Source organism: the organism of the source record quoted next, unplaced genomic scaffold (assembly GCF_019419815.1).
Source record: "Pyrus x bretschneideri cultivar Hongxiangsu unplaced genomic scaffold, Pyrus_bretschneideri_v1 Contig43, whole genome shotgun sequence".
Taxonomy (NCBI): Eukaryota; Viridiplantae; Streptophyta; class Magnoliopsida; order Rosales; family Rosaceae; genus Pyrus; species Pyrus x bretschneideri.
Genome location: NW_025999757.1, coordinates 3,751,114 through 3,778,776, shown reverse-complemented (window position 1 = coordinate 3,778,776; position 27,663 = coordinate 3,751,114). Strand labels below are relative to the sequence as shown.

Here is a 27,663-nt window from a genome sequence, read left to right as displayed (position 1 = left end):
ATCTCGAAAAGGGCGAGGGAAAATCATGGTTTGGAAGAAGGAATCCGTGAGGAGGACAGGAGATGACTGGAGAGAGTGATTTGGAGGAAGAGAGGAAGGAGAGGGAAAGGGAGGGAGGGGGAGAGAGAGAGAGAGAGAGGAAGCAAAGGCAAAAAGGAAGCAGCGGACGGAACAGAGAGGTGTTTGAGATTTGAAATGAAATGGGAGTGAGACGGCTAGGGTTTGTAAAGTTAAGAAATTTTATAAAGCATTAAACATAAGAAACCTATAAATAAATTACGGGTACAATTATAACAACACAAAGTCTACAGTCAAGTTGGCTTGCAACAACCAACCCCAACCCGCAGGGAAAGGGTTCAAACCCTGACGACAACATGCATTTTTTTGTATTTATATATGATTTTTTTTTCAGTTTGGTTCAGTCCGGTTCGGTTTCCAAACCTCAAAAACCAAAACCGAACCAGCCAAATTTGGTTCGGTTAGGTTTGGTAGTTTCGGTTCGGTTTTTTTTCTGTTCGATTTTTTTCGGCCTCGGTTCGGTTTGGTTTTCAGTTTTCGGTTTTTTGAACCCACCCCTAATTGACATGCTATTGTGCCCCAGAAAAGAAGACAAAGGATAATCACAAAAGTAGTCATCACAAAGGCGATCGTCTCTCGGTAAGCTTTCTTATCTTCAATCCCGAATAATATTTGGTGTTTCAAGTACTCTCGTATGTGAACTATATGGAAAAGCCTTTAAGGGAAGAGATTCTCATTTTTTTCTTTTTCAAATGGAGATTTGTTGTGGGATTCACATCATATCGAATTTCAAGAATCCTAACAATCTATTTTTTAAGTTGCATCTCTTAGATCACCCTTACAAAATATTAGCTAAATCGGAAATATTTGAGACATCTAATTGAGTTCAAGGAAAGTGACGAACACTTTGTTCTGTAAGAAACAAGGAAATTTCATTTTGATAATTAAACAGGCAAATGATTTTGGATTGAATCAAATTTTTGCAAGGATGATCTATGAATAGAGACTTACAAAATAGACGATTCGGATCATTAAAATTCGATGTAGAGTGGGTCTCACAACTAATTCCCATTTTTGAAAAAAATGGAGATACCTCCCCTTAAAAGCTTGATAATATGCATTCTATATGTACCTTAAATCCTTTGTGTAACATATTGATTTGCAATCTTTATGAACTTGAACTTTGAAGTTCGAACAAATAATATTAAATTCATTTGAAACTTTGGTTTGTAATTTAAATTTTTGTTTTTTGGTTTGTAACTTTACTTATTTTATTTTGGTTGCAGTATTTTTAATTTAAGTGGCTTGCTATTATAATTACTAATGATACATTGATAAAATGATGAACATGATTTGCTACTAGTTTGTTAGTATAAAATTATAACTTGTGTAAAGAACTATGTTGATAAATAGAATTTGTATGTATTGGGCTAACCAAATTGGTATGAATACAATAGGCTCAAAATTAGTTACACATCCATTGGCTGACCAAAATTCAGCCCAAAATTAAGATGAAAAAAAAAAAAAACCCTAACAAATTGGGGCTGAAGGCCCAATCTCAATCCTGAACCAAAAAATTGAAATAATTTTGTTATTTTACCGAATTTTGGTTCGGTTTTCAGTATTCAACCAAAATTTTGATTTGGTTTTCAGCATTCAAGTTTCAGATCAGTATACAGAATAGAAACAACTGTATTTTTTACACAGCACTTGAATATCATGATTGCGTCACACTTCAAGAGTTCAGGAGCATGCCTAGGTTTTGATCCGTGACGAAGCCATAAATTGTGGAAAAAGGGCGAAATTGAAAAGATCTTCGCCACTGCTGGCATATATGGTTGTGGTTTGCAAATTTCTATAGGTCACTACTCATTTGAGTCGTGAATTAACTCTCATGCTACAAAAATTTCTAGTAGATTATTCATCCTCACAACTTCAACACAAATATGTTAGGGTAAAATACAAAAAACTACCTCAACTATTGGTGTCACGACATTTTCATACCTCATCTTTTAAAATTGACAATGTCATACCTCATCTTACGAATTTGTGCCAATGTTATACATTTCGTTAGTCTGCCATTAATTTGTCAGTTAAATGCTGACGTGGTTAGAGACGGGACTCACTCACTAATCCAACTGGATTAAAAAATAATAAAATATTTTTTTTGAATAATTAAATATTCAAAATTTTAAAAAATTAAAAAATTAAAAAAACTAAAAAATAGCCTAAGGATTCGGCATTCCCTTTCCTCCACCTGTACCAATCCTTTTTCTTCTTCTCTTTGACAGCCACCAAACCCTTCCCCGTCCCCCCAACCTTCGTCCACCACCCCCTTTCTTTCCTCTCTTTCTGGGGCGGAATCCCTCCCGCGAGTTTGTTGCTGCTGGCCCGAAACTGAATCAGCGACGAGCAGTTTCTGATCTCCGGCGGAATTTCAGTGGAGAAGTTATTAGATAGCAGCAGCAGCTTCATGAGATTCTGGAGATTGAAGAGCCCTTAGGGAATCGGCCCCGTCAAGCTGTTATGCGACAAATCAATGGCCTCGAGATTCACACAGTTGAAAATCGAGGGCAGAACATTTCCTTCGAGCTTGTTCTGCCACAAGAAGAGAAGAGAAAGGTTCGACAAGTTTCCGAACTTCATCGGTATCGAACCAGAGATCTGGTTATTGTCGAGCTTGCTGAGCTGGTTGTTGTAAAGAACCAACCATTTCAACCTGGTAAGGTTGCCGATTTGGGTTGGAATTTCGCCTTCCAATCAATTGGCGCTGAGGTGTGAAGCTGCTCGAGCTTCGGCAGCGAGGAAGGTTGGGGGTTGCACATTGCAGGTTGCCCAGAGAGAGAGGATAGAGAGAGGGTGGTGGAGGAAGGTTGGGGGACGGGGAAGGGTTTGATGGCTGTTGAAGAGAAGAAGAAAAAGGGTTGTGCGGGTGGAGGAAAGGGATGGCCGGATCCCTTAGGCGATTTTTTATTTTTTTTAGTTTTTTAATTTTTAATTTTTTGAATATTTAATTATTAAAAATATATTTAATTATTTTTAATCCAGTTGGATTAGTGAGTGGGTCCCATCTCTAGCCACGCCAGTTATATTTTATTATTTTTAATCCAGTTGGATTAGTAAGTGGGTCCCATCTTTGCCCACGTCAGCATTTAATTGACAAATTAACGGCAGGTTAAGGAAGGTATAACATTGGCACAAATTCGTAAGATGATGTATGACATTGTCAATTTTAAAAGATGAGGTATGAAAGTGTCGTGACAGCAATAGTTGAGATAATTTTTTGTACTTTACCCAATATGTTAAAACCAAAAGCACTCAACTAGGTACAACATATTTGTTAAGTGTATGTCTCACAAACAATTAGTTTTCTTCTATATCCAACCACTCATTTTAATTACTTCAATAGATACATACACTTGTCATATATTTGTTATAAACCACGAAATAACAATTCAGCAGCAGGAAGATACTAGAGTAATTCAGATACTCTAAACATATTCATACTTCAGTAATTCAGAGACTGTAAATGGTAAAAGGAAATAAAATGGCATGAGTAGTTAAAACCATACATATACATTATCCAGAGGTAAAGAGAAACTGCATAGGTGAAACGCCTAAAATGAGGGAGCTCGAGCTGGCTCCTCATGGTGAATTCCGATGACCGAAGACGCAGCAGCACCTCCTTGCGGTGCTCTAGCTTCGCCAATGGTTTCGGTCTTCGTCTGGATATCAGGTTCGGACTGTGTCGAAGATGCATTTTTTCCCGTGAAAATTCTTTTGTAAATCTTAACAGAAATGAGAGCCAACACTGTTGCTGATGGCACGAAAAAGACGTCAGGAATGGCCTTGATCATTTTGAGCTGGGGCACACTCTCCCCTGCCCTTTTAGCAGCCATGGCTACCGGCGGCGTTACAACTCCTGTTATCAGGGTAGCATTATCGACCTTGCTTAGCCTTACATTCTCCTTCATAAATTGGTTGAAGATGTTCCTCCTGTCTTGCACTCTGGCATTTTTCCAACTTATGAACATAGCCTGCTAATAGTTAGTGTGTTAGAGAAGAGAAGCTTGGCAAGTGAAGACGCACGGTCAATTTTAACTAACCTCGATTTCCTCACGCGACGGCACATTGTAGTGTTTACCGGGCAGAGAAGAATTGAAAGTGCTGGGTAAGATTGTATCAACGGCAAAGTATTAGATGCTTTGTGTGATGGTACATTTTGATGCAGAAACACATACAAGAAACTTGTACTTGAAAAAAGAAGAGGCATATTTATAGCTTGATATTCTTCGTCCAAAATTTAGGAAATCTAATGAAATTTGGGTCATAATAAAATGCAAGAATATGACTTAGGTCAATTATAAAGAAAAAGACACTTATTAGAGATTAGTTCTATGTTTATAACAATATGCTTTAGGCTGATTAAAACAAGAGTGTTCATTCTGCTGTGGCCATGTTTTCGTTTTTCTTAAGGCATTGTTTGGCAGATAGGATTAGTATGATATGTTTGGTACTAAAAATGAATAGCGATCGGATAAGAGATAACTTAATCATAATCTCATGTAAAAACTAGAAACCATGATAATGACATAAATGGTTGCTGGTTTGGTTGTGAAAAAAAGGGCCAATTTTGGTTGCTAATGCTGAACAGGACTTCTGAAAACAAAAGTTACAGTGTTTAGGTGATTTGGGTTCAATCTTGTATATTATTATTTCAAAATCACGTATTTTACTTCTCGCTAACTTGTATAAGAAGCTTACTTGAAAATATCGAGAATGGCGAACTGGAAATCCTCAAAATTTCGGATATCCTTGTCGACGAACTGCTGGTACACCTTTCCGATTAAAAAGTTTAGCATCTGGCTGGATTGCAGCCCTATAAACAGCTCAAGACCATTAGAGGAGTTGCATAAAATTATTTAACATAGTATCTTCAACAAAAGAAAGAAAAAACTACTGCAAAAAGAATTTCAGAAATGAAAACATAGTTTGTGAGAGTAAAAACACGAAACTAAAAATTCCAGATAGTTTGTGAGAGGAAAAACACGAAACTAAAAACTCCGGATGCAAACAATATAACATGAAAAAGAAAATTAACCAACCTCCTCCCAATCCCATGAAACTCATAGACTGTCCCATTCTTTAGAATCCCGGTACCAGCAGGTCCAAAACAATGTGTGTATGTATATATGTATTGAGAGAGGGAGAGAGAGAGGAGACAGAGCGGTTTGAGGGTTTAGTGAATGTCCCGTTTAGTAGGTGCAAGCAAGGTATCTGATCTTAGGCTTTCCAATTTCCATCCTCATTTGAAATCTGCTTCTTAGCTTGGAAGTTTGGACAATTGGTACCTTAGGACAGGCATCTGAAGTTGTACCCTCTGCAGAGGTGTCTTGCAGTTGCCAAAATATTCCTTCTTTCTTGCTTAATAAGCGAGCTGTTTGCTGAACAAGTTTACAAAAAAAGTTATGGAAGTCGCTGCTAAAAGGGAGAAGTCTTTGCTCTCCATTGTATGCTTTACTGTAGAACTTGATAAACACTTAACCTCCCTGTATACATGATAGACTACTCTGTGCCATAGTATCTGTACAGTAAGAAAGGAATGATCTGAGTCTTTTAAGTCTGCAGAAACTTGTACTTGGCCTGTTCCGCAGTTTTCTGCGCCGAATGATTGATAACAATCTTAAGCCTCCCTAAATAAACAACAGCCCAATACAAGTTATCAAACTAAGATGATGGAAGATGAGCACTGGCATGGCATGGGTTGGTAGTGGTATATGTTTGTGTTTTTCTCGATACTCATAAGAAATTCACCCCGTTTCAATAAAATGATAAATTCAATACGAACCTTCCCCCATCATATGCTTCCAACCCTGCAGCAAGGTTAAATGTATAGCTTCTGAATGGGTATGCACCCTGTCCCCAGCCACAAACTCCTCGATTCTACCATTAACCTCTATGACACTACAACCAATCTCCTTATTTGCTTGATTCTTCCTCATCAACCTCTTAATTTCCTCCGAATCACTCCACCTTCTCTTTCTGGCATACAAATTTCTAAGCATTACGTAGTTTCCATCATTCCCTGGCTCCAGCTTGGCCACCTTCTTTAACACTTCGTTGGCTCTTGTGACATCCCCATAATGGCCACATGCAAAAAGAAAAGAACTCAAAATTATTCCATTAGGATCATAAGGCATGACTTCAATCAATTTCTCAACTTCTTCCAAGCATCCTGCCCTTCCCAAGACATCTACCATGCAACCATAATGCTCAATCTGTGGGATGAGCCCGAAGCTCTCCATTGCTTTAAACCACCTTTTCCCTTCGTCTACCAGACCACAGTGGTTACAAGCGGACAAAACCCCAATAAAGGTAATATTATTTGGCATAAAGTTCTCTTTCTGCATCTCCAAAAATATCTCCAGTGCCTCCTCGCCATGACCATTGACTGCAAATCCATTTATCAGGGCATTCCAGGAAGCCGTTTCCTTTTCAGGCATCTCATCAAAAAGTCTCTTGGCTTTTTTAATTTCACCACATTTTGCGTACATATCAACAAGCGCAGTGCCAACATTAGTTATCCTATCAAGCTTCTTCCTCCGTACGACCTTGTCAACCCAACGACCCAAAGCCAAGGCGCCCAAATCTGCAATAGCTGGAAGAATGCTCACAACAGTCACACCATCCAATTCTAGCGATGTAGTTGACTGCATTTCCTGAAATAACTTCAAGGCTTCATGGGGTTGGTTATTTTGACTATAACCTCCGATCATCGCATTCCAAGAAATAAGATTCTTCTTGGGCATGGCATCAAAAAGTGATCTAGCAGAATGTAGGTCACCGTGATGGCAGTAACCAGAAATCATGCTGGTCCAAGACACCACATTCCTATCCGTCATCTCATCAAACAAAATGCAAGCCAAGCCCATATCTCCCAGTTTGACATAACCATCAATCATCGCGTTAAATGCAGCTGAGTCCTTGTCAGGCATTCGATCAAAAAGCCTCCTTGCATTACTCATGTCTCCAGACCTTGCATACCCACAAATAAGAGCTGTCCACGACACTTGACTCTTGTGCGTCATTTTATCAAACACCTTCCCTGCCCAAATCATCCTCCCAAACTTTGCATACATATCAACCAACGACGTTGACACATACAAATCTGAGCTCAACCCAATCTTAACAACTTGACAATGAAGTTCTTGTCCTTCCCAGATGGCCATATCTAAACCACACGCCTTCGCCAGAGCTGTGAACGTATAGCAATCCGGCTCGAACTCCGATTCCTGCCTAAGATTTCTATATAGTGTGAAAGATTCACCGAATTGCCGGTTTTCCATGTGAGCTCTGATCATAGAATTGCACAGAAATGTGTCATCTTTATTGGGTCTCTGATCGAAGACTCGGCGGGCGTGTCGAATGAGAGCAATTGGGTTTTGATGAGAGCAGGTTGTGATGAACTTGGTGAGGAGATTGCCATTGGTATCGAGGGAATTTCGGAGCATAAAAGCATGGATTTGGAGAAGAGAAGAAGTTGTGTTTGCTTGCTGGAGAAGGTCTAGGCATTTTCTTTCCAATGAGCTCCATCTCCATACTTGCTCTCTCATCACTCCTCCTCACTCTCTTAATTAGATGCTTCGTTGCAATTTTGAATGGCAGTTTTTTCAGTTATTCCCTCACTCTATTAATATATATATATATATTTTTTTTTTTTTGAGGAAAATGGGAATAACATAACCCAGGCTAAGAAGCCAAACATACAAAGAGAGCCTACCGCGAGGCAAGCAAACAGCATAGCAAAAGAGAAACCGGACGGCAGAGGGAGTTACAAGGAAGACATCATAGCCACGCTATTCTGTCGCCCCCTTCGCTACCCCTAGTCCTTCACGGAGGACAGGGTAAACCATCATGTTGAAGCACAAAAACTAACGAAGATGGGGTCTATTGACCCAAGAAACATTGCACATCTCCGTGGACCGCTGTAACGCCAACAAATCCGCCGCCATGTTGGCTGATCTTAGAATCCAAGACCAGCGACAGTCTTGAAAAGACTCCCCTAACCGTTTAGCATGCATTAAAGAAGGGTAAGCCTCCCAGCTGCCATTCTCAATCGAGTTTGACAGAGCACTAATAGAGTCATGAGAATCCGATTCGACAACAACCTGTGTAAGTCCCAATGCTAGACCAAATTCGCATACTTTGAAGATTGCAACAGCTTCAGCAGCGCCCACCGATGGAGTGCGAATAGCATGCCTTCGTGCAGCCACAAAAGAACCCTCAGCATCCCGAATGACAATCCTCACAAAACCAGAGCATGTCCGAGCTGACCAACTAGCATCGACATTGACTTATGCATAGGGCACGGTAGGAGGGAACCAACTGGACATTCGATCACTGAGCAGCAGAGTTCCAGGGGCCTGTGAAGGCCTACGGACAGCTTCAGAGAAAGCTCCCATTGAAGTATTAATAGCACAAAGAACCGTTGAGGGATGAATAGAACTCTGATCATACACAAAAGAAAAGAGTATGATTATCTTTTTTAATATACGTGCATTTTAATACGAAAACTAATGAAAATAGTTTGAAAATTTTGAGTTTTAATCAAAAAGAAAAAAAAAAGTGTTGTAAGTAAATAGTACTAGGAGTGACTTTTAGAGTAAAAATGTCTCTATTTTAATAGCTAACTATAAATTAAATTGACATAAGTTTGGACCCTTTCAAAAAAAAGATCGGAAATTTGAAATTTTCAGAGTCTCCAATTTCAATCCCATTCTTTTAGAAGTATTTGAATTAAAATTTTTTATTGTTGGAATTGGAAATTCCAATCCACCTTCCAACCCCCCAATAATCAAATTAAAACAAGAAAGACTTAACCAAGAATTGAGGACGAGAGGAATTTTAACGTCCAGAAACCGAATCACCTCAGCCCTACAGATCCAAACACAAAAAAACTTCTCCTACCCCACCCCCTGATTTGTCAAGCTAACTTGGCCCACTATTGGGCCCAACCCACTCTCACACCACCCGGATTACTGGTGCTGTACCAAAGAACTGGAGGCATTATGCAAGAAGAAAAGTTGTCTGATGCTGGAACTCCAGTACATATCGTTTATAAATCTATGTGTTATAATATGAGTGGACGACGAATTTATGATTTACGTTATACGCTTAATTAGTATTAATAGAAGAAACCAAAGGTGGCGAGCCAGAAGCTGTCACCCTGTCAACAAAACCCAAAGCCAAAGTTGACTAAGCTTTCTCTCAAGAAAGTTTTGGGGCTACTCTCTCTCCTTCTGTGAGAGACCTTCTCTCCTTCTGTAAGAGTTTCTTCTCCCTTTTGGTGAGGGTCTTTATCTTGTCCACCTTCTCAGGCGTCGACTCTGGCTTCGGCTAGACTCGGTTGCCACTTTTCCCTTTCTTCTTTTGTTTTCTCCTCTTTTCTCCTTCTCTATCATGTCCTCTTTCTTCTGTTCTTCTTCTTCTCTTTTTGCTTCTCCTGATGCTTCTCCCTATTTCCCCCTCCGATCTGTCCTGTTCTTCATCTGCCGTTAATATACCTCTCCTCACCTCTTCCTCAATCTGATCTTCAGCCATTTTTCCTTCTGAGTTCGTGTGTAGAGTTGGGGTGTTTTTCTTGGCTCGGGTGTACCACACCACCATGTTCTCCTTGTTGTCTGTTGTTTTCGACAGTGTTGCTCATGGGTTTCCACGAGCTTCTTACTGGTAGTTGGCTAATCCCTCTTTAGTGCCAACTATCTCCTGTTAATGGCTATGTTCTGGTTGCTGTTCGGGGTTGGCGGTGGTGTCTGAGGCGGCGATACTTGGTGGTGGATGTCGTTTTTGGTGGCTGGCTTGGATCTCTGTCAGTGGAGGAGATTTTAGTAGAAGTTCTCTTTGGCTGTTGTGTGTTTTTTTGGGCTTCACTGTTGTGGGCCTCTTTATGTTTTGCTGTTGGTTTCGGCCCTTTTTTGGTTGTGTATAGTTGTAAGTTGGGCCTTTGGTTTGCTTGTAATTTTGGACTTGTTGTTTAATAAAAGTTGAGGGAGTTTTGACTGTAGTTTTGCTACAGTCAAACTTTTTCCAAAAAAGAATGTGAGTTTTTTGTTTAGCTTTGGTACTAGTTTTTTCTTTTCCTGGAAGCATTAAATAAAGAATGATGTTATTCCCACTCCAATGTCTTATCTTCCCACCCACATTTTAATGAATTTTTTAATTACAAATTTATCCATTTGCAAAAAGATTGATAAGGACATTAATTATCTTGTTTTGCTTAATTTAAAAAAAAAAAAAAAGGTTGGGTGTGGGAAACAATTTGTCTACCTTAAACCCTAACTCATATTTTCATCTCCTTTCATTCAAAGAAAGTAAAAAAAATATCAATGAATTTAGAAGATGACTTTTTCATTTAAGAGGTGGAAGATGACACTTCTACGGAAAAGGTAGAAGATTATGTTTCCATTGAAAAGGTAGAAGAATAATTTGCGTGTGGGTCATTTGAATTTGTCCATCGTAAATTTTGAATTTGTCGTTGTCGAATTCTTTTGAATTTGGATACCTCTGTCGTTTCCATTTGAATTTGTAAACCTTAGTAGTTTTCATTTACATATTATTTGTTTATATTTTTTAAGAGACAATTTTATAATTTCATATGTACGTATATATTAAAGGTTATTTTGAGAATAATAGTGGGTGGGGAAATAATTTTTTAATTTTTTAATTTTTGAAGTGGGTGGGATTATAACGTGGGTGAGAAAATAAGACAATAGAGTGGATCTAGTAACTCTCTAAATAAAACATGTACTCATTTAACTTTGTGCTTTCCATAAGGTTTAATATCCATGACGTTTAGTTTTGCACAAAACATTGCAGCTATAACTGGTTTAACGTTTGCGATTCGTCTTCGTTTCTTATGTCCAACATATAATCTCTGAGATGAATGAGAGTACACAGAACTGCACAATTGTTTTGTTCTTGTAAGCAAAACTTGATGACAACGCGAACGTGTTCATAACGAGCCATGTTTTGAATAAACGCAACTTTAATTTTAGCCGACTATCTCCTGAACTATTACAAATAACCAATTCTCCTCTTGACACTAGCATTTTGATCACATAGGCACCACATGACCATTGTATGGGGCAAAAAGAATGGAAAATCGGATGAATAAAAATTGGATGAAAAGTTTTAAAATTCAACACTTGGGGGGATTGGTTATTTATAAAATTTTGGAAGCGTAATCGGCTAAAGTTATAGTTCATGAGAGAAATTGACCAATTATAAAAATTCAGAGGGTAATTTGGCAAAATTAAAGTTCAGGAGAAAAATTGGTAGCTCTTTACAAATTCGGGAAGCAAACCGACAAATACCTCTATAACTTTATACTAAATATCTAATCTAACTATAAGGACTTAACACAATTGTTTTTGTTTTTCTTACTTATGTTTTCTATTTGGCTAGTGAAATTACTGCTTTACTTTGTTGATAATTTTGATTATTTTTGGGTAATTTAGAAGTCGATTAATTGGTAATTCTTTTTGTATTTTGATACATAGAAAATGGAAAATTTGAGGGAAAAACAGAGGAAGAGAGCGTGATAATGTGAAGGAGAAGGGTGACCAAAGAAATTTGAAGATTCCCACCAATTGGACTCTAAACTAGTGGAGGTCCATGTGGACTGTCGTATAAAAAAAGTTGTTTGTTATGTGATTCAAAGTTGAGGTAGTAAGGTCATCTTCAACTGAAATGGTTAAATATAGCTTTGTCCAAAATTATAGCCTTGTCGAGAATTATAACATTGCAAGAAATTATTTTTAAATAAACAGTGTCAGACCATACTCATATATTATATCTAACCGAATAGGCTAAACATAACCCCCTCAACAATTTATTAGTTTTAAGTTTACACATTAAAGGCTTTTTAGCTAAAATGGTCCTTGAGATTTGCAGAACTCCTCACTTTGGTCCTTGAGATTTGAAATTGATAGAATTGATCCCTGAACTTGTCCACTATTAATCATTTTGGTCATCGTGTGAAAAATCTTCATTAAATAAGGATAAAATGATAAAACTATCCTCAATTTTTATTAAGTTATTTTGGTCTATTGTTTATTAAATTGAGGGTAATTTTATCATTTTAATCCTTATTTAGCATAACTATCTATGGAATGACCAAAATGATTGATGGTTGACAATCTCATAGACTACTTGTGTTGATTTCAAATCTTAGGGATCAAAGTGAAGAGTTGTGCAAATCTCATAAACTATTTTGGCTAAAAGGCCTCCATTAAATTTAGTTGTTAATTTAATTAAAATACCATTCGATGTTTTCAAATGTAGCAACTGAATTTGAATAAATTATTTCAATTAAGGAGCTGGACCGCAAAAAAGACCTAAGAATGAGGCTACATTTGGTCAGCCTGATGTCTCTTTGGCCAAATAATAGCTTGGTGGGCTTCATATAATAATAGTCCAACCATCAATTAGAGATGAGTTTTTGACAAATCAGACCATTTTTTTACTTTCGAACCTTTAGCCCTCTCAATTGGAGGTGACCGAAAATGTAATTTACCCCAACTTGTATTGTTTTAGATCCTTCCATCTATCTCCCTTTTGTTTTCCCTTTGTTAGAATCTATTTCAAGATCCCAAAGGATCTCCCTTTTGTTTTCCCCTTTTTAGAATCTATTTCAATATCCCAAGGGACGGCTTAGCAAGACATATTATTACCACTCATTTTTTTCTCCCGCACACTTCTGCACATTATTATTTTTTTTTTATATGTTGATTCTCTTTTATTCATTCAATTCAATGACTATTTTTTTCAGTGATTCTTGTAAATGAGAAGTGCAGAAAGCATTTGATGCATGTGTAGTACAAACAACAAACACGATATTTTCATCATTTAATTGTAAATAACTTCATTAATTTACCCTCTTTTATATAATATAATTACAGCACTTACAAATTGATACATAACCAATCAAATCAGTATTTATTTTTTGAAAAAAAAAAATCCTTCCCAATTTCAATTATAACAGCAATTATGGGTATATGTAAATCCCAGAACATAAATTGTTACACAATATTATCTAATTGGGGATCTTATCTGTATATTATGCCCATTAAGTAATTTTCAGGAAATTCTCATGCTTAAATTTTCAAATTATTTCTTTGAATAGAAAATATAAATTATAATAGAGCATGACATGTTCTGTCTTGAATAGAGCTGTAATGATAATTTACAATTGTATAATAGTTTAATTCACCTCCATTTCTAATTTATTTCAAAGTGCATTTACAAATCAGTTTATGAAAAATAAAGTCTCACACACATGAAACTTTACACCAAATTTTTATTTACCAAATTCAGAAAAGACATGAATAAGAGCTGTAATGATAATTTACAATTGTATAATAGTTTAATTCACCTCCATTTCTAATTTATTTCAAAGTGCATTTACAAATCAGTTTATGAAAAATAAAGTCTCACACACATGAAACTTTACACCAAATTTTTATTTACCAAATTCAGAAAAGACATGAATAGATTCGCCGTCACCACAATATAAGGGTCTAATATTAAAACAATGCTATTGCAAATTTTTCTTCACATAATATAATATTATTAAGCTAACATGTCACGTGACAATAAACTCGTTTTATTGCTGGGGCAGATGTTGACCTAGCCCATGTACTTGTTAGATCTTCGGCCTAACCCCAAGTATTTACGGATTAGGCCAAGTAAGAAAGTAGAGATAGACTAGGTCTAGGAAAACCCTTTGACTACTCTCTTCATGTGGATTAGGGTTGGGACAACCCTATATATACATATATAAACCCTGAAGTTAGTCAATATATATATAAACAAAAAGCCTAAACTTACAATATCATACTCAATATTTGTCGAATTGGTGGTGCTCAACTTCTTCAACTTGTTCCACAATCATGGATTCCAACATGGAGAGGACAGGACAATTCAATCCCGGGTTTCAAAGCCGACGTCCGGTACCAATTCCTGTTACGATGCCCCAGCCAGAGAGTGCAATCCCCGAACCAAAAGCAATGTATGATCCTGCACAAGTGGGTGGTGTTGACCAGAATGATGATTTATGTTCCTGGGAAAGTATTGATAATCAGCTGAGTGATGACGATGACGATTTTTCGTCTTGGGAAACTATTCCTTACAGTCCTTGTGCAACCCCTAATTCCATTGAAAGCAATTCTGCACTGCCCTCTCCTTCTTGTTGTCTGTTCTCGCCGTCAACTACTCCGTTGCCTTCACCTATTCCGTCATCCTCTCCTGCTTTTACTTTGTTGCCTCCTCCTTGTGATCCATCCTCGCCGTTAACTACTCCTCCATCTTCTCCTACCTTTACTTTGTTGCCTTTACCTTCTCCGCCATCTTCTCCTGCTTTAACTTCATTGTTGTATCGATATCCTCCGCCTCCTTATTTTGTTCCATTTACGCCTTCAAGCAGTACTGAACCGGCGTCATCATATCCCACTTATACTCCATTGCCACCTCCTTATTATGATGCTCCTCCATTTTTTCCCTCATACACTCCATGGCCATCTCCTTATGATAATCGATGCTCTTTATATACTCCACTTTATCCCGCTAATATCCCACTGCTCTCTCCTCACTATGGTCTGCACTCACCCTTAAATACCCCATCATCTTCTTCTCCCACTTGTACACCATTGCTGTATCGTTATCTTGGTTCGAACTTGCCTTGGAACGCTCCATCATGACCGTCATCATACCCACTCCCACTACATTCGCCAATGCCGCCACCTTATGCTGGAGTTTGCTTACTCCAGCATCTTTTTGTTCAGACTGTCAATTTGACTTTGCCTCCAAAAAGTGGGACTATATCAGTTGTTAATTTCCCATATGTAATTAAACAGATTTTTATTTCAATAATAATTTACTTTTCCGCAGTTTAGCGTTAATTGTTATGCTTAAGAGTGTTGTTTTCTTACAAGTTCATGTTACTAACTTATCATTTTATCATAAAAATGATTGATTGTTTATTCTTTACCACAATAATAATGCATTCATTAAGAAAAGGACCTAGTTATGGAAGTCATTAACAATTCAAGGCAAACCTACCCAAATTACGAGCTACAAGCAACACAAAAGTACACATATACTCACTGCAGACTCAGACTTGAGGGTAATCGAAGAGAAACCTGCATCCAAGGACAAGCACCGTCCATAAACTATCACCACGATTTCAACTTGTCGAAGAGTGGGGACGCTTAAGGGAGCGGCCTGAGCCACCGCCCTTATCATTTGGTAAAAAAGAGAGAAAAAAATTGGTATGCATTATTATAAACTACCATTTTTTTTATTCCACTTTCATAGCATAACCTCAGCAATCATGTCTACATTTTTATAGCTGTTAACTCAAATCCAACTTTTCAATTATTTCAAAATGCATCTGTAAATTTGGAGTCCTATCAGCAAAATAAAATTTCTCGCACACCTGCAATTTTCCTCCACTTCTCTGAGCTTCAGACTCCAGCAGATGAACCAACTGTTCTTTTTCTTCGAATATCCAAGCTCGACTGTTGTCACGCCATTGCCTCGGTGTCCCATGTATGATAAAACGGATTGCTGCAGCTCCTTGTATAAGGCGTTCTGAGATTTTCTCAATCACACTTCGGTCACTGATATATGCACCAGGTGAATTTAATCCAACATCGACGTAATGGATTTCTCTGATGCTGCTTAAAAGGCTTTCTTTTGTACTAGGTACGATATGAATCCCTTCTTCCACGCCAATATGCTTTTCCTCCATGAGTGATGCACCTCCAGAGGATTTGACATCCAAGAACCCAAGTTCAGTAACTAACTGGTTAATGACAGTACCACCCTTACTAAACCCAAAAAGTAATGTTTTGGTTTGATTATGCGATGTGGATATTCCTTGTTGGAGTTGTTCTTTCTGTATCGCATTGTCCTTCTTCACCTGCCATCATCAGAAATTTAGTTTAAGAGATAAGAATCGTCTAATAGCCTCTTATGTCAGAGAGATACAAAGTGTTTTATCCAATTCAATTTACAATATGGATCATAAATAGTACAATTTTAGATTCATAATGAGTAACACTCCCCTCTTCCCCATAAATGTGCCACTCATGTCGTAAGGAAACAACCAAGAAATTCCAGAAACACTACTACATTAGGTTGATATCTTTAATTATTTCTCTAAGTGTCAAGTGAAGAAATATAAAATTTTGAAGAGGCCAATGAAGTACGATATATACCTTTTCAAGGCAACTTGACAGGAGGGAAATAATGGTCCCAGAAGCAGGGTATCCAATAGGGCAGTACGATTTTGGCTCTCCCCATTGATTAACAGATGGAATAAAGTCCCGATACACAGCAAAAGGTCCATTGAAAAAAGAAACGTCAATAACCCAAGCATTGGTTGAACCACCAATCTTTGAAACCAGTATTTCAGCTATATTTTGTAAGTCAGATAGCCTCTCGATCACTGGATTCCCGGTTCCTGCCACTCGGTCTCCATTGAAAAATATGGCATTTGCTGAAGGAACCTGCTTCCCAGGAAAAGTATAAGATACAGCCAAGTCTTCATAAGTGAGAAAAGAGACAAAATTGGGTAAGGTGTAAGAGCTGCCCCGAAGAAAAAGTGGATAATCCATCACTTATACACTACTCTTCATATGAAATTGGTAGCGATGTATTTCTAACATCTTGTAGAAAAAGCAGAAGCCGTGATCAGATATGCGTAATGGAAATGCTATAAGTGCTTCAAAGGTTGAGTATCCAGAACTTACAGTTAGTGTGTTGGAAGAAGGTGATAGGCAGAGAGATGCTGCAACTTGGTAGCAGGTCCTGGCGTTAGGGTTCAACGGGACCTTTAAAACTCCACGCCAGCGTTCCATTAATACATCTACTGAATCGAAAAACTGAAATTTAACAGAATTGAGAAATCGGTGGCATCACTGGCATAGGCAGACAGCAGTAACCAAGGAACGACCGCGACATAACGACAATTGAAACTGCACCAGAGCAATCAACGAACTATATATCCATGCCGTTCAATCCTAAAAATATCCCAAATTTTGGAACTGCTTTAAGCCAACTTACCATGAAATTACAGTCGCTTGAGAAATCTTCTTAAATCAGGAAGGAACAGGCATCGCAGACTGCGTTTCTTGGAAATCACTAAAGAAACTGGAATCAGCGCAAATGCTCCAGGGACGTTATTTTTTGGTGAATTTGGGTGGTGTTTGGAGGTGATATGGTGGTGGTTCTCGCTTTTGCTGGGAGGGAGAAGGAGAGTTGCAGAGGGGGGACAGATGGGAGAGGCAGACTAGTGACTAGTGAGGGATGAGAGAGATTGACAGTGTTGGGTGATGGGGGAGTCTGAGTGGGGTAGAGAGAAGTGAGGGTTGAGTGAATTAGGCGTGGGAAGGAGGGGGAGAGGAATTAGTGGGGTTGTAATGGTGAATCAGAGGGATGAGATGGGTGATAGGAACCAAGGAAAATTCCAAGGATCCGGCTGGAGGGGAGATTTTTCGAACAAGATCTTGCCGGATCCATTTCCTGTGATCTAGAAATTCCGTAGTGCTCATCGTTCATCATATATCATGTTGTTAAAAATTATTTCAAAATTTAAAATTTAAAATTAAATATAAATAGTACTTAACGAAAACTAATCACATACGATGAATGGTCAGAATTACGAGAGGATTCCCAAAAAAAGAACTTGACGAGGATTATTTTCCAGATTTTTCAATATGACTCAAACACGAAATGATATTTTTGGTCGAAAATTGTTAGTGAAGGATAAATGGTAAAAAAAAAATAAAAAATAAAAGTCAGAACACTAAGGAATAGAAGGGCATTTTCGCCCTTGTATTGTTAATGAACAGTATTTTTCTGCTTGGGTTTTAGTATAGAGATAATGTTACACGCTAATTTGTGCTCCTTTCAGCATTAATCCCTCGGAACCTCACCCAAACATAGCCTTAAAGTTTTAACCAATTGCAAATTTTGAGCATGTTGGATACAATTAGCTGATGAATTAGAGTAAAAAAAAAAAAAAATGCTGCAAGCACAGACACATAAGTAGCTAATTGATGGGTAACTTTTTAAGAAACTCTTAATTTAGCAACTTAAACAATATAAGATAAGAGAGAAACCTATTTCTTTTTTTTTTTTTTCAAAATTTCTCAGGGAAAACCTAGATAATGGAGATTGTATATATAATTAGTGTTCTAAAAATCGGTCTAGGTGGTTTTTTTTATAAATATTTTTTTATTAATTGTGTGCTTTTTTCTTTTTTGGTTTCATGGTGGTATACTTAGGTACCGTTTGGTACGTGGGACGGGACGAAACAGAGTGGGACAAGGCGTTCCGTCTCATGTTTGGTGCACCTAAAACGGGTGGAACGAGCTGTTTCACGGGACGAGTTTTAGGTGAGTTTTCGTTCCACCTCACCCCCTGGAACGACTCGTTCCACATTCATGGAACACAAAATTATAACCTCTCCGTCTCCTTCTTCTTCCTCCTTGTTTCCATCCGAGGGCATCTTTGCTCTCGCTCTATTCCGTTCCGTCCTGTCCCGTCCCATTCCGTTCCGTCCCGTCCCGTCTACGTACCAAACGATACCTTATAGAAATGGTGTATCTAATTTGCAAATGATGGATTTACTACAAGTTCATCCAATAGTGAAACGAATTGGAGCACTTTTGAGAGGATACATACAAATAAAAGAAATAAACTTGATACAACAAGGTTAAATAATTTAGTCTATGTCCAATCCAATGCAAGGATCATGATTCATGAACAAGAAGAATTTAATCTATCATCCAAATCCTTCTCATTATGATTATATGCTTATTGTTTTTTAAATATTGAACTTTTTGGATGTATATATTTTGTGTATTCTTCTACTTCTATTTTTGCATTTTATCATTCTTTTATTATCCATACAAGTATAGTTTTTTTTAGGTGTAAATAGGCACGGGGTTTTTGAACATTAATCCTTGCAAAAGATTAAAATTTAAAAAAAAACTGGTGCTGGATTAAATATTCAATTTAATCCCTTGAAGAGTGCTTTTATCAAAATTTACATTCAATTTTTTTTTATTTAATGTGTATTTTTATTTAATCTCTCCATATTAAATTTTAATTTTATTAATATGCACATATTTAGTTTTTTTTTTTAATTATAAATGAATGTAAATGAGAAAATATTAAAAGACATTTGTGATACAAAAATATATAAATACATAAGTGTACAGAAATGATTGTGCCAAAATATATAAAATTGACTTTTCTGTACTAAAATATTTGTACCTACATGATTGTACCAAAATATATTATAATGAACCTAAATGTATGTACCAAAATGTATTATATTGAATTAATGTACTTAAATGTGACATCCCACATCGCCTAGGGGAGTGATCCTTAAATGTATATTCCCATCCCTACCTAGCACGAGGCCTTTTGGGAGCTCACTGGCTTCGGGTTCCATCGGAACTTCGAAGTTACACGAGTAGCGCGCGATAGCATTCCCAGGATGGGTGATCCATCGAGAAGTTCTCGTGTGAGTTTCTAGAAACAAAACCGTGAGGGTGTGGTCGGGGCCCAAAGCGAACAATATCGTGCTACGGTGGTGGAGTTGGCCTGGGAAGTGGTCCCCCCTGGGCCGGGATGTGACAATTTGGTATCAGAGCCTAACCTTGGTCGCATGTGTGCCGACGAGGACGTCGGGCCCCTAAGGGGGGTGGATTGTGACATCCCACATCGCACAGGGGAGTGATCCTTAAATGTATATTCTCATCCCTACCTAGCACGAAGCCTTTTAGGAGCTCACTGGCTTTGGGTTCCATCGGAACTCCGAAGTTAAGCGAGTAGTGCATGAGAGCATTCCAAGGATGGGTGACCCATCGGGAAGTTCTCGTGTGAGTTTCCAGAAACAAAACTGTGAGGGCGTGGTCGGGGTCCAAAGCGGACAATATCGTGCTACGGTGGTGGAGTTGGCCCGGGAAGTGGTCCCCTCCGGGGCGGAATGTGACATTAAATGTCAATACAGAAATGTTATGTACCAAAATGTACGTACCTAAATGTCCATATCGAAATGTATGTACCTAAATATCAATACCGAAATGTATGTACCAAAATGTATTTACCGAAATATAATATATTGAATTAATGTATCTAAAAGTCAATACTCAAATGTGTGTACCAAAATGTACGTAATGAAATGCATTATATTGAATCAATGTAATTACATGTTTGTACCGATGGATATACCAAAATATTCAAATATATTAATGTACCTAAATAAAGAACATACAAAATTGTTATCGGAATATAAATTATAAAAGAATTAGTTACCTAAATGTGACAACCCGTTCCAAATTTTACATTTTTATTTTATTTTAAAAGCGTGAATTTACGAAAATGCCATAGAGGCAAAGATTTTGACTTATGTTGACCATCGTCTAAAGAGACGTATGACTTTTTTTTTTTAACATATTCTCGTAGTACTCGTGGATGTGAACGCATAGGCGAAAGCCGTTTGTGAGTTCGGATTATAACGGTATAGTTATGGATGTTTGAAAATGGCTATTTAAAGTTTAGTTATAAATTATTTGAATTCCCACCTTGTGGGAAAGTGGCCAATCTGATTTTAAGCACAAATAGGAAGGAACCAATTAAATTAGAGGGAGAGGGTGAGACCCAATCAGAAATAGAAAGAAGAAAAAAGAAAAGAAAAAAAAAATCCTAGCTTTCCCGTGGGTTTTTCCAACTCGCGACCACCCATTTTTCAAGGTTGATTCCGGCCAACTCCGGTGGAGTTTTTCGATGCCACCACCACCATCTTGAAGCTCTCATTCCCCTCTACAAAACCCACCCAAGAACCACCTTGATTAACCATGGGATGTGGCGGTTTGAGGCCACAAAAGTTGACGAAAATCAATAGTGCTCCGGCCACCCTTTTCGATTTTCCGGCAAATCGGCAAAGCGATAGCCAATGCCACCACTTGGGCTTTGTAGCCCATCATCTCAGGAGCAAAACCTAACCAACTTTGACCCCGTTGGACCACCGTAGACGACGAATCGATGTCGGGAAGTTTTAGGCACCCGCTGGCTTTGTGGGCAAAATTGACCATCTTCCGTCCACGTTTGGACTTCGTGGAAGGTATGAAAGTTGCTCCAATCACTGAGATCTTCATTTCTGTGAAGTTTGAGAATTTTTGGAAATATTTGGATTTTTCGGCGAGTCGGGGCGGCCGACCGCCACCCGCGGTGGCGTGTGCGGCGGCGCGTGGCCAGTGAGCAGCCAATGCTATTTTTAGGCTATGTCGAATGTCTTGAATTCAGTTTTGTTATTTGAATGACATAGGTTGATCGTTGGAACCTAAATTCGTTACGATACGTTGCTTGATGAAAATGTGAATCGACGATCCGACCGTTGGATCGTCACCAAACTTGGATACATTATAATACGTAATATTTAAAGATATCCGATAACCGGATCTTCCCGAATTGAATTTGTAAGTTAGAAAAATAAATGTTCACGTCCACTTGGTTTTGGGCAAATGGTGGAGATCCAACCGTTGGATCGTAATGAAATTTTAATATGTTGTTCTAGAAACATATTGTGGATCGTTGGGAGTTACGGATTGGAAATCTGATAGGCGGATCTTCTGGGTCGAGTTATACAGGGTTGTAGACCCTACCGTCGATCTTTGATCGACTGTTGATATGTGGTCAATGGATCTCATACTATTTTAGAATGCCCTTGAGGTTGTGTTTTATGTGAATTACGTATTCTACGGATAAGAATTCTGAGATGTAATTTGATAATTGGTCACAGGGACCAATCATTCAGGACGCCTCGATGCGTGCACTAGAGAATCATAGCGTGGACTCCAGGTGAGTGCATCTTTTCCTTTTTATCGTACATATTATTGAGAGTTCTATCAACACTTTTAAATTGATTAGGTATATTACTTTCATATATAATTATTGTGAATGCTTGAAGTACTATATGAACTACGAATGGCTTAATCCCTGTTTAGGGTACGTAGGCAGTCTAACGAGACGTTAGATGCAGCCATAATATATTTGAGACAAAAGCCTTATTTGGGAAATTGAGTAATGCGAAGGAAATTGGTAAAGGCAAGTTTTAGTTTTGTGAATTAGTTAGTTAATTAGTGTTAGTTGGGTTGTCATGGATAATTATCCCTGAAAATTAGTAGTTTGGGAGTAGGGCGTTATAGATTGTACATTTCACACCGTATTGTTTATAATTGAAAATGCTACAACATGGTTGAGTATTAGATTGCATCATGGTTTATCCATGTGTATATTACTTGCATATAATTATTGGGAATGCTTTCAAGTGCAAAGGTGAACGCAGGACACCCAGGTAAGCTTCAGGTGAGTACATGTTGATGTTAGTGATGGTAATGAGTACGATTGCGTTGAGATATAGTATAGCTCATAAACCTGCACCCCGGTGTTAGTGCTCCTGCCCGTGGCCAGGGTACAGTCCTTCACGTGATGTTCACCTCCCGCACCTTACGCTCACCTTGGATCCAAGGTAGGTGCACAGTCCTGTCGTACATACCACTTTAGGTGGTTCCGACTCGTAGGTGACCCGCGATTATTCGCACAGTCTTCACGTGATCGTAGCACTTGAGCGTATTTATTTACACCCAGTCCTGTCATATAGATCACTTTAGGTGGTTCCGACTCATGTGCAGGTATACTTATTGAGCTATTGGTTAGCCATGATTGATGAGATATGGATAAGTCGTACAGGTCACTAGAGGTGACTCCGACTTATATGCTAGCCATGATTGATGAGATATGGATAAGTTGTACATGTCATTTTAGATGACTCTAACTAACATATCATTTTGTATTGATTAAGTTCATTTGGCCTACTTATTAATACATGGTGGAGTTGATGGCAAGCCGTGGTTTTGGTCATTTCTGAGTATGGTTTGGATATATGTATATATGTTGTACTGTCCTATAGAAAACGATAAGGGAATTACAGTGAAGGGTTATTACTGTTTGAAAGGTAATAGTTTTGGGAAACTTGGTTTTACAGCTTACTCACACTTTCTGTTTTGTACCCCTTCAGGTTTTAACTGCTGAGTCCGTATCGACGAGGATATATATAGCTAATCTTAGTTTTGGTGGCTACTTTTAAGGGTATGATTCTTACCCACACACTTGTACCTTACTTATGCTCTAACATCGTGCGTGAAATGGGTTCACTCCCGCTCACAACACACTCTAGTGTTAAAAAATTTTAGGTTCAAATTATTCACATTTTTCTACACTCTATCACATTTTATGGCTTCGTCACCTTCCAGGTGTCGCCCAGCACAACTCGATTTAGGGTCCAAGTGGACTTTCTGGGTCGGGGTGTGTCATAAATGTCGACATTAAAATATATTATGATGAATGAAATAAAAATTAAATTTAAATGTAATTGATACATTAAAAATAAAAAGATAAATAAAACATCAAAATCAAACAAATAAATGATATGATTAAATGTACTAGGGACTAAAATTGGATTTTAATCTTACACAAGGTTAATGTCTAAAACTCATCTTTTTTAAGGATTAAAATGAAGTTTTCCATTTACAGAAATCCGTCTAAGCTGCCTAGGCGCCCGCCTACTCGTCTAGGTGCCCGCCTACCCACCCAGGCGCTAGGCCCTTGCTCGCTGCCCAACTACAGCCTAGCGATTTTTAGAACCTTCTATATAATCATGGTTTTTGTTAAGCAAAATCCTAGATCATTAGAATTCTAAATCTCGTTTATCAACAAAAACAATCACAAGTTTCAGAGATAGAGAGATTACATGAGCTGAAGCAGAAGATGATATGAATCAATGGGCAGGTTTTCTGGGGGCTTTTGGACAAAAAAGGGAGCGCCTTAGCCCAACAATTCTTATTTCGGTCTTTGGCCAGGATTTTATTGACCCGACCTGAGTTTATTATTCTTTTTAGAGTAACTGTTAATTTCCTCGAACTTTCACTTATCTTTCGATTTTTCCTTTAAACTTTTATATTTGAAAAATTAAGGAGGTTAAGCCCATCCGCTTCCCCTTAGTATAGATGATATTGTCTTTCATATATTTCATCCATGCCGTCCAATCCTAAGTTCCTAACTAGATTACCATGAACAATTAAAAGTGCTTCAATTTGGAATTAGATATATAATATTAAACACTAATTTGTGTTCCTTTTGGCATTAATCCCTCGGAACCTCAACCAAACATAGCCTAAAGTTTTAACCAATTACAAATTTTGAGCATGTTGGATACAATTAGGTGAAGCATTAGAGTTAAAAAAAAAAAGAAAAAGGCTCAGCATCAAGTTTTACCACTACAATTTTACAGGATAAAAGCACAGACACATAAGTAGCTGATTGGTGGGTAACTTTTAAAGAAACTCTTAATTTAGCAACTTAAAACAATATAAGATAAGAGAGAAACCCATTTCTGATTTTTTTTTCAAAATTTTCTCAGGGAAAACCCAGATAATGGAGATTGTATATATAATCATGGTTTTTGTTAAGCAAAATCCCAGATCATTAGAATTCTAAATCTCGGTTTTCAACAAAAATAATATCAAGTTTCAGAGAGAGAGCCTACTTGAGTTGAAGTAGAAGATGATATGAATCAATGGGCAGGTTTTCTGTGGGCTTCTAGACAAAAAAGGGAGCGCATTTGCCCAACAAATCTTATTCCAGTCTTTGGCCAAGATTTTATTTGACCTGACCCGAGTTTATTATTCTTTTTAGAGTAACGGTTAATTTCCTCCTTGAACTTTCACTTATCTTTCAATTTCTCCTTTAAACTTTTATATTTGAAAAATTAAGGAGGCTAACCTCACCCCCTTCCCCTTTACTATAGATGATATCGTCTTTCGTATATTCCATCCACGCCGTCCAATCCTAAGTTCCTAACTAGATTACCATGAACAATTAAAAGTGCTTCAATTTGAAATTAGATATATAATACTACTGATAGGAGCATATTTAGGCGACTTACTTAGCTTGTTTTCGTGCATCTATGTTGTTAATTCATAGTTATTTTAGTCCTTTATGCTTCTTTTGTGTGTTTTCAGGTTCTAAGGGCTTAGGGAGCAAGAAAGTGCATTTTGAGGCTATTTGGGGCACTTTTGGGCATGGATTGGACAGCTTAATCATGGAGCAAAGAGGATGGACGAAATTGAAGCCTTGTATGCTCTTTGGGGACATCAAACAAAGGGCCTAGCCCAATCAAACAAATCCTTTGAGCCATGGAAAACCTCTAGCCCAATCAAACATATTATGCCATGCAAACCAACCTATTTTAGGCCCATTCTATGTACTTAAACCCTAGCCCTTTAAACTAGTCCATTTATCACTTATCACTTCCATTCACTTATCACTCACCACATATCATTCATTTATCACCACATATCATTCATTTATCACTTATCAAACCTTTCACTTATCACTTCCATTCACTTATCACTTATCATTTCCATTCACTTATCACTCACCACATATCATTCATTTATCACTTATCATACTCATAATCATCTACACATTTCAAACATATGCATTTCATCTCACATGCACACCCACCTCTTTCCAAACTAATTCACATGCATACCTATTCTTTAAATCAACACATGCATTCACACACATGCACATCATTCACTCACATTTCCACCATTCATTCTTTATTCCACAAACAAGTCACATGCATTTCCACCTTCCTACTTCATCATTTCACCACATTCTCCCTCTTTAACTCATTTCATTATTCATTCACTTTGCATTCATTCAATTCCACCCCACATGCACCCTTTATTCTTCATCATTGCAACCATGGCACATTTACACCAACAAAACAACTCCCATGCCATGGCCTACTCATATTCCCATTTCCTTTCCAACATCTCACATGCATTTCCACCTTCTTACTCCATCATTTCACCACATTTTCCCTTTTATTTCCACATGCAATTCTTCATCATTGCAACCACAAACACCTTAAACAAATAGCCATATACATCTCCACTCCTCCTATAAATACCCTTGCATTCATTCATTCAAATCTCATCTCATTCACAACACAACAACAAACCACAAACACATTCCTTTCTCCCTTAGCCGTGAGTCTCCCTTAGAATCCAAAAACCATCTTCCATTTCCACCACTCCTCATCCATTTCCATAATTCCCCAACACTTCCATCCCCCCAACCAACTATCCCTAGACCTTATGCTACAATAAAGAGGAAGAGAAGAGTGCCTAAACGTTCATACAATTCATGTTTGAGTTGTTGGAATGTTTAGGTGTTTCTTTGATTTCAAAGTTTCATTTTAATTCTCTTTGTTTTGTACGTATGAGAAATGGAAGAAAAGAGTGCTTAAACGTTCATACAATTCAAGTTTTGAGTTGTTGGAATGTTTAGGTGTTTCTTTGATTTCAAAGTTATGAGGAACTAAACCCCCTTTAGCTAGGGGGTAATTCGAAACTATGTTTATGTTTGTAATATGATTTGATTACTTTTAATTACGTTTCATAAGTTGTGAATTCAATTTGTTTAACTGTTTGATTGATAACCTATTTATGTATGTTTATTAAGAATGAACGCTTAATTTTCATGCATGAATTTGACGCTAGAATATAAGTGAGTTTCACGTAATAGTTATGAACTTATATTCACAAGTAGTGGAGGTTGCTTATAAACAATCGTGTTAAACATATTCTTGGCATAAGTTTCATGCAATCATAGTAACGAATGCCTCGTCAACACTTATAGTTTTCATGATGCTTAATGATTCTTGCTTGTATCTCTATTATGCAATTCATGTAGGGAACTTGTGAGGAATGCTTTGGATTGTCGTATGCAATCATCCAATTCATTAACTTAAGGAAAACTTGACGGTTAATTTAAGCGGACCTAATTAACCCGGAGCGTTGAGAATTCATGGTTTATTGAAAAGCAATTAGACATCGTTTTGTATGCAAGTATAACATATGTGGAGATGAACCCCTTAGCTAGCTTCCCATCCATTCATTTCCGTCAAATCCATATTTACAATTTGTTTTGTTTCCAAGTTTCCATTTTTAGTTTAAAGTCGTCCAAATCCAATCCCCCTTTACTTTATTGTTCAATTTAGTTAGAAATCAATTTAGTTTGTGTTTTTAAAGCATTTTGAGTCTTTTGGTTTGTCTTAGTGTTTTAACGTTTAGTTTCACATTCTTTGAGTCTAGTTTAGTGTTTTATCTTGTTTTTACGTTTTTGAGTCAGTTTCCAAGAGATTAACAATCCCTCCTAATCCCCGGTCCAGAACGATCCCTACTTATACTTATACTACAATTGACAAAAAGAGGGTTTAATTTGTGTGCGCAGAAAACTCGCATCAACTACACAGTAATTTGTGTTCATTTTGGCATTAATCCCTCGGATCCTCAACCAAACATAGCCTTAAAGTTTTAACCAATTACAAATCCTGAGCATGTTGGATACAATTAGGTGAAGCATTAGAGTTAAAAAAAATGCTCAACATCAAGTTTTACCACTACAATTTTACATGATGCAAGCACATACACATAAGTA

The 27,663-nt window shown here is 37.6% G+C and overlaps 4 protein-coding genes across 9 annotated transcripts; 1 reads left to right on the top strand and 3 right to left on the bottom strand.

The window, feature by feature from the left end:
- Positions 1–3,395: 3,395 nt before the first annotated feature.
- On the bottom strand, positions 3,396–8,521 carry LOC103928286 (pentatricopeptide repeat-containing protein At2g44880-like). The gene is made up of 5 exons (XM_048566770.1): positions 5,867–8,521; positions 5,124–5,711; positions 4,783–4,897; positions 4,125–4,185; positions 3,396–4,055 (listed from the first exon to the last, which is right to left on the bottom strand). Exons 1-2 carry the CDS (start codon positions 7,629–7,631, stop codon positions 5,635–5,637), a joined length of 1,842 nt encoding a protein of 613 aa, XP_048422727.1. The 5' UTR covers positions 7,632–8,521; the 3' UTR covers positions 3,396–4,055; positions 4,125–4,185; positions 4,783–4,897; positions 5,124–5,634.
- Positions 3,636–5,160, bottom strand: LOC125469467. Its single transcript, XM_048566819.1, has 3 exons — positions 5,124–5,160; positions 4,783–4,897; positions 3,636–4,026 (listed from the first exon to the last, which is right to left on the bottom strand). Exons 1-3 carry the CDS (start codon positions 5,158–5,160, stop codon positions 3,636–3,638), a joined length of 543 nt encoding a protein of 180 aa, XP_048422776.1.
- A 5,002-nt stretch (positions 8,522–13,523) lies between the features above and the next one.
- LOC103928287 lies at positions 13,524–17,458 on the bottom strand. Of its 6 annotated transcripts, none has more exons than XM_048566843.1 (5): positions 17,143–17,458; positions 16,830–16,961; positions 16,296–16,586; positions 15,512–15,997; positions 13,524–15,215 (listed from the first exon to the last, which is right to left on the bottom strand). In XM_048566843.1, the coding sequence occupies exons 1-5, from the start codon at positions 17,143–17,145 to the stop codon at positions 15,177–15,179; spliced, it is 951 nt and encodes a 316-aa protein (XP_048422800.1). In that variant the 5' UTR covers positions 17,146–17,458; the 3' UTR covers positions 13,524–15,176. The 6 variants fall into 6 exon arrangements, with proteins under 6 accessions (XP_048422800.1, XP_009335584.2, XP_009335585.2 ...); XM_009337309.3 differs by having other exon boundaries at positions 13,524–14,892; XM_009337310.3 differs by having other exon boundaries at positions 13,524–14,877.
- On the top strand, positions 13,968–14,774 carry LOC103928310 (extensin-like). The gene has a single exon (XM_009337344.2). The coding sequence runs from the start codon at positions 13,968–13,970 to the stop codon at positions 14,772–14,774; it is 807 nt and encodes a 268-aa protein (XP_009335619.2).
- Positions 17,459–27,663: the final 10,205 nt, after the last annotated feature.

Excerpts from the sequence above, each read along its gene's own strand:
- LOC103928287 (XM_009337306.3), bottom strand. Across the intron at positions 16,587-16,829 it reads CTTCTTCCAACACACTAACT|GTTCCTTCAGCAAATGCCAT; the intron begins GTAAGTTCTGGA and ends CCTGGGAAGCAG. Across the intron at positions 15,998-16,295 it reads TGTCAAGTTGCCTTGAAAAG|GTGAAGAAGGACAATGCGAT; the intron begins GTATATATCGTA and ends TGATGATGGCAG.
- LOC125469467 (XM_048566819.1), bottom strand. The coding sequence starts at position 5,160 with ATGGGACAGTCTATGAGTTTCATGGGATTGGGAGGAG. Across the intron at positions 4,898-5,123 it reads TTTCATGGGATTGGGAGGAG|GGCTGCAATCCAGCCAGATG; the intron begins GTTGGTTAATTT and ends AGCTGTTTATAG. Across the intron at positions 4,027-4,782 it reads GCCATTCTCGATATTTTCAA|AGTGCAAGACAGGAGGAACA; the intron begins GTAAGCTTCTTA and ends GAAAAATGCCAG.
- LOC103928286 (XM_048566770.1), bottom strand. The coding sequence starts at position 7,631 with ATGAGAGAGCAAGTATGGAGATGGAGCTCATTGGAAAGAAAATGCCTA. Across the intron at positions 5,712-5,866 it reads GAAGCATATGATGGGGGAAG|GGAGGCTTAAGATTGTTATC; the intron begins GTTCGTATTGAA and ends TTGTTTATTTAG.
- LOC103928310 (XM_009337344.2), top strand. The coding sequence starts at position 13,968 with ATGGATTCCAACATGGAGAGGACAGGACAATTCAATCCCGGGTTTCAA.